Below are 6,000 nucleotides of genomic sequence, written 5' to 3'. Positions count from 1 at the left end.
AAAAAAAAAGTTTATTTTAATCACAGATGTTTCGGCGCGTTAGCCGGCACCTCACTCGAATAAACCAATTAAAATACAGTGTTAACTAAAGCCGCAAATATGTTACATATTTGCAGTCACAATACGAATAGTAATGGAATTCACAATAAATAATCTTAATATAACCACTGCTATTTACAATGACATACAAAATTCGCTAAGGCTTAAATTAAAATGTGACGAGGCTCTGAAAGGGCTTAGGAGTTTCGGTAGATTTCTTCCTCTTATGGGCATGTGTGAACCTGATGCGGTCGCAGTCAAAGTTTTGTTTTCGCGAGTTTGAGGAGGAGGGGGAGGAGGGGGAGGACTCGAATTGTTAAAGGCACGATACCTACGTCGAAACAGAGACTCACACTAGATGTTGAGGGTGTCATTGTCTGCGACCGCCTCGGACCGCGCATGAGGTGAACGCAAAACCATATACATATTCAATGATTATTTTGCTGTAAATAAGCAGAACAGTAGGCCCGAGGTTTCACGTCATATTAACACCGAGCGAGCGGCTAGCGTACTCGTAGACGACGTAGGATATGGACACGGCCGGTATGACCTTGATGAAGTTGGGTGTGATGCCGCGGTACAGGCCCGTCAGTCCCTCGCGCTGGACGATCTCGCGGAACGCACCGCGCATCGTGCCCTCGGCGCCTTTCGCGGCTTTCTCTGAAAACGATAGTATATATAAGGTAAATAATCGGCCATAATCGGCCAAGTGCGAGTCGGCCTCACGCACTGAGGGTTCCGTACGTTAATTACACTGCCTTTCGGTTTCACAGCAGTTAGGAAAAAAGTACGCGCAAAACTACCTAACTGTAAGAAAAACAAGTTTAGGCTGCTTTTACGCAATGCTGTATAATAAAATGAGCATACGGGTGCTTCTTGATAACCTGTTATTGTTCTATTTCGATAGACGATAATTACCTTGAGCCTGCAACCTCGTCCGCACCAGCGCCAAGGGGTAGGAGCAGACTTGACCCAGGGTGCACGAGGTACTACCGCAGGCCAGCAGCAGCAGCATGCCCGGCTGCTCGTTATTCTTCTGGTACTTGTTGATATACTTCTTCTTCAACGTCTCGTAGACCGCGAGATCGATACCAGCGTAAGGCACAATACCAAGGATGTTTGGAATGTATCCTTTGTAAAAACACTTGAGACCCTCCCTAGCGTATATCTTCTTGGCCGCGTCCATTATGCCGGCGTACTGGCCCGTCTTCCTTAAAGCTAGTCTCGTCTTTAGCACCTCCAAGGGATAGATCACAGTTTGGCTTATGGCTCCCGCGCTGGCGCCAGCCACGAATCGCTCGTATATTTCGAGAGGCTGGTTTCTCTTCTCGCCCTTTATTAATTTCTTGACTTGCTCGTACGCGGCGAACTTGAGTGCGGACTCGGGGGCTATCTTTATAACATTAATACCGTTCCCCCGCCACAGCCCACTGATACCACCCTCGCTTATCATTTTAGCTAAGCACTTAGTCATATTTTCTCTAGTAGGATTAACCTGAAAATAAAAAAATATATCCAAGTTAATAATTTGCATAATTAATCGAAATACGTCAACTTTTTTTTGGGTAATAGTCGTAATTTAAATAATCGCTATTCTTAATGCTTGTAATTTGGTTAAAATAACCTGTAATTTTTTTTAATAAGTACACAATTAGTCAAAAATTACGGCGCCTTTTTAACTAAAAATATACTCTGAAACCGATATACGACGGCCATGAGTAACTGGACCTTGGAATATTTGTAACAATCATTGTTCAACTTTCAACAAAATTAGCGACAGATAACTGCTACCAAAAATATCCAGCAGGTAATCAGTAACACGACAGCATTGATGTCGCTTCCAGTAAACTCGAATATGCATTCGACTTTAGTGAAAAGACAGAAAAAATTGAGCGGATGTAAAATAAAAACAGAATAAGAGCAACAGCAAATAATGTATTACAGTCATAGTGGTTTCAATGGAAATAGGATATTTCATAGAAATTAATACATTGCTGTAAGGTGGTCGTACATTTGTGAGCACACAGTGTGGTGCGAATGAATGTGTGTGCAATAAATTGCGGCGCGTACGGTGCTGACAAATGTGGGATCAGCTTTAATGGTAAGAATTTGAGATTTGATTGTTACCTGCAAAAATACTTTAAGTCTATCTAGGGGGGCAGTGCATGTTCTGCTAACGGCGCCAGCTATTCCACCGGCCAGCAGATGCCTCCACCATTTACCGGACTGCAGCTCACTCTGAGTGAAATCATCTGGCACGTTCATGTCTTCTCCGATGTCCAGGTACTGGAAATATAACACGACTTATTTAAGAATTTATTGAAAAGCAATGTCTCATTAAAAATTAAAGGTGCTTTCAACCTGAGATGAGCCAGGATGACCCGCTTTACGAATATTATGTTTTTCATAAACCAATTGAATCGCTGTGCTAAGCGAGACAATGAAAAGGTGAAAAAAAAGCCTTGCTAATTTGGCTGCAGCGATATCAATTTTTCTCAACAATGACTAAAGCTAAGAAATTAAAGTTCATTGTCAGTATTCATGATGTCTTTATCTTTGAATTACTTATGTCTTATAGAATAAGACGATAGGTCAACTTTTATAACATAGAATAATTAATCAAAAAGACCTCTATAAAAACAGGGATTCTAGTTTTGCCAACAGAGGAGAGTGATTTAACCTTCCAACATTTGTACATAGATTAATTCAAGCATATACATATATTTATGGTTTTTAAATTATGCGACAAAAACCATTCTGTCGTTACGCCCTTTCCATTTCTTGTTTTCTATTTAAACAAGCAATCTAAAACATATCCAAAACGATTTTTTACTTTAATGCGGCGTCACCTTTAATGTAATTGACACGCACCCTAGTACAGGCCAATGGAAGGTGGTCGTAGGTAGATTACATAAGGTTTTACGTCTTGTAACATCTACTTATGCAAGAATGAAGCTACACTATTTATTAAGTATATAACCTAATTACTTTGTACATGGTACAATTTTGTGTAATACTTAAATTATTTATTATCTACGCGATAAGTTTACTTTCATTGAAAATGAGGGACAGTATTACTTCCTAATTAGCTAATAAATCATATTATAACAGCTTATTATTATACGATTTAGCTACTTTGAAGTAACAACGTGATTCCATGTTTACAAATAAGGCCCTGACAGGTTCGTCAGCACAGTTACACCAGCCTGGTAAGCTATAGGTGAGCATGAAACCCTGCACAGTTGTGCAACTTACATGCTCTGTTTTACTTTTAGGTGCTTTGCAGACGACCGACAGGGCGAGGCGGGCCGGTCAATTTCGCCGCGTATGTACGTCGATGTTTGCGGCTGCCCGTGCCGCGGTACACGAAGCACACGCCGTCTGCGTTACTGCATGTAAACTGGTTTGTGTGATCCACGGCGGGCAGCCGCGGACATGGGCCGCCAGTGCGGTGCGATCTCTTTGCCCGCCGTGTGCGTTGGTAATATAGGATTCTCTTTGTGCTATCGTTCGCGTCGAAATTGACCAGCCCGCGCCGCTCCGTCGTCTGCAAAGCGCCTTAAGATTCAATTCAGGCCTGTCAGGTATATATTCATACCCCTAAGGCGGTCACGAGTGGACATAATGACACAGCAAATGAGTAGCCGCCTTACGTGTATGGCTACAATTTATAATGCAGATGTAACATCTATTTTATAAAAATACTTTATCTAAATACTTATGTAAAGTTTCCAATACCACGCTATTGTAAATTTCCTTCGGGGCCAACTTTTTCACAGAGAAGAGGGTCGAGAAATTTTTCCAGTTCATTTTGAAAAGTTTCATTAAGCCTGAGTAAACAAAGTTTATTATTATCATTTTATTTATCTTACTAAAAAAGGGCGTGTACGTTATTTTAGAAAAAATAAGTAATTTAAACTGAATGTAAAATACTGCTAAAATATTCATTCTTTTTCTTTCATTGTTGTCAAAAAGTACCAATTTTGCTATATCAATGACATCTATAGGCAGCTTCAAGATGACCTGTCGACTTGGACATTCGTGTACGGTACCTAAAGTTCGACCATAAAGTTAATATACCCGCTAGACCGTACCTATATTAACTTTATGAGTTCGACAAGGCTTTATATGATTATGAAGGTGGGTGACATTGACGGGAGCGCTGCTGGTAAAAGAGAACTGTCAAACACATGTGTTTTTGTATGACAGAAGCGTTTAGTTCCTTTTCTCGCCTGCACGTTCACAGCCTTGTCAAACTGTAAAGGGCCCCGAAGACGATCAAACGGTTTGACTCAAACACGTAAATTTTTGTTTGACTCAAACCGATTTGATGGTTTACAAAGCTTGTTTGAACGGTTTGTCAAACATTTACGTGTTTGAAGCATGTTTGATGAAATTTAATATTTTCGTTGTGTTTGACGTGCCGTTTGATCGTGTTCCGACGCGTTTGAAGGTTTGAACAAACCTGGCTTAGTTTAGTGCTGGATTATGAAGAAGAAAAAGAGAAAGAAGCTGTTTCGTGGGTAAAACGATATTATGTTAGTCCATACTCCATACCATTCTTTGGAGTTTGGACCAGTCTTTTTCTTTTTTTTTTTCTCTTCTGACGGAGGACATTTACGCAGGGCAAGGGCTACTGGCGCCTGTGTGCAAAAAAAAGGATTTTGGCGCCCCTTTAGGCAATTTTTTGGGACTTTATTTTTGGCGCCTCTAGAGGATGGCACCCGTGTGCATTGCATACATTGCACATATGGTAGCGGGGGCCCTGAATTAATGTTATAAACATAAGATAAGAAAATCGCGATCCTAGTTTTAGAATCTAGAGCATCTTCTACATCACAATTCACAAGACGTGTACTCGACAGCGCGTATTGAATGAAACTGTGCAGTGTCGTTTGACAAACCGTTCAAACCGACATCAATTTGCATCAAACACGTAAGGTTTGAATCAAACCGTTTGATCGTCTCGGGGGTTCTTAATACCTAATCCTAAACCATAGAGCAAAATACAAGAATACAGAACCTAAGACCTAAACATAATAATTATAATATATACAGAACTGAATACTGATATCCTGAACTTAGATGCGGCCGCACCCAGAGTTAGCAGGCCCCTAGACGAGCAATTTTACTGTCAATATCACATATTGCATAATATTATTGACCGTCTAGGATTCATATTGAACATCGCGCGCCTTCAATATAATTGTCGTTTAAACTGTTCAATAAAATTGAAGCGTGATATTGTCTATTGAGTATTGACAATAAATATAATAATGGATTTCTACAGAGCACTGGTCTACAAGTCATGAACAAAACAAGCGATCACCCAACTCATGGAGCAGTAGAGTGGCGAACCATGGAAGGCTTAACCGCAACAGAACATGGACCTGTTTCACCGAAGCAGTACGAGAGAGCGGCAGATATTTCTGTGGTAGAGACCAAACCTAATAGTATGGGAGCCCTAGAATAATTTTTTTTATTACATTATGCCAATTTTTGTGAGTAGCTTCATTTTGATGAGACGAACAACATTTTTATCTGCGAAAAATCTTGAAAGTGGTAGCTAACAGAGATAGAAAGGATTTCATAATTTGAATTGATGGTCCTAATTCCTAAAATATGGACTGTTTTATTTGTAGGACAATGTTACTCTTAAATTATATGACTATTATAATCTATCAATATACAAAAAAATCAGCTCGTTAGGGTTCCATTATAGGGTTCTGTTATCAACAAAACTTGGTTGACTACTGAACCCTAAGCCTGAGCCCTAACAAGCAGATTTTTTGTATATTGATAGAGTTATATAATATAAGAGTAACATTGTCCAACAAATAGAACAATCCATATTTTAGGACCATCAAGTCAAAGTATGAAATCCTTTCAATCTCTGTTAGCTACCACTTTCAAGATTTTTCGCAGATAAAAATGTTGTTCGTCTTATCAAAATGAAGCTAC

General features: G+C 39.8%; 1 protein-coding gene across 3 annotated transcripts in view; it reads right to left on the bottom strand.

Annotated features, from left to right (window-relative positions):
* Window positions 1–6,000, bottom strand: part of LOC121739394 (calcium-binding mitochondrial carrier protein SCaMC-2) — a 62,549-nt gene continuing 56,549 nt past the window's right edge. For all 3 annotated transcript variants that reach the window (XM_042131843.1, XM_042131844.1, XM_042131845.1), the window contains 3 exons: window positions 2,167–2,325; window positions 958–1,534; window positions 1–699 (listed from right to left, as the gene is read on the bottom strand). In XM_042131843.1, the coding sequence (XP_041987777.1) occupies window positions 515–699; window positions 958–1,534; window positions 2,167–2,325 (921 nt within the window). In that variant the 3' untranslated portion in view covers window positions 1–514. The remainder of the gene's footprint in view (window positions 700–957; window positions 1,535–2,166; window positions 2,326–6,000) is intronic.

This window comes from Aricia agestis, chromosome Z (assembly GCF_905147365.1).
Source record: "Aricia agestis chromosome Z, ilAriAges1.1, whole genome shotgun sequence".
In the NCBI taxonomy this organism is placed as follows: Eukaryota; Metazoa; Arthropoda; class Insecta; order Lepidoptera; family Lycaenidae; genus Aricia; species Aricia agestis.
The sequence above is the reverse complement of the archived record's forward strand: the minus strand, read 5'-3'. Positions and strand labels throughout refer to the sequence as shown.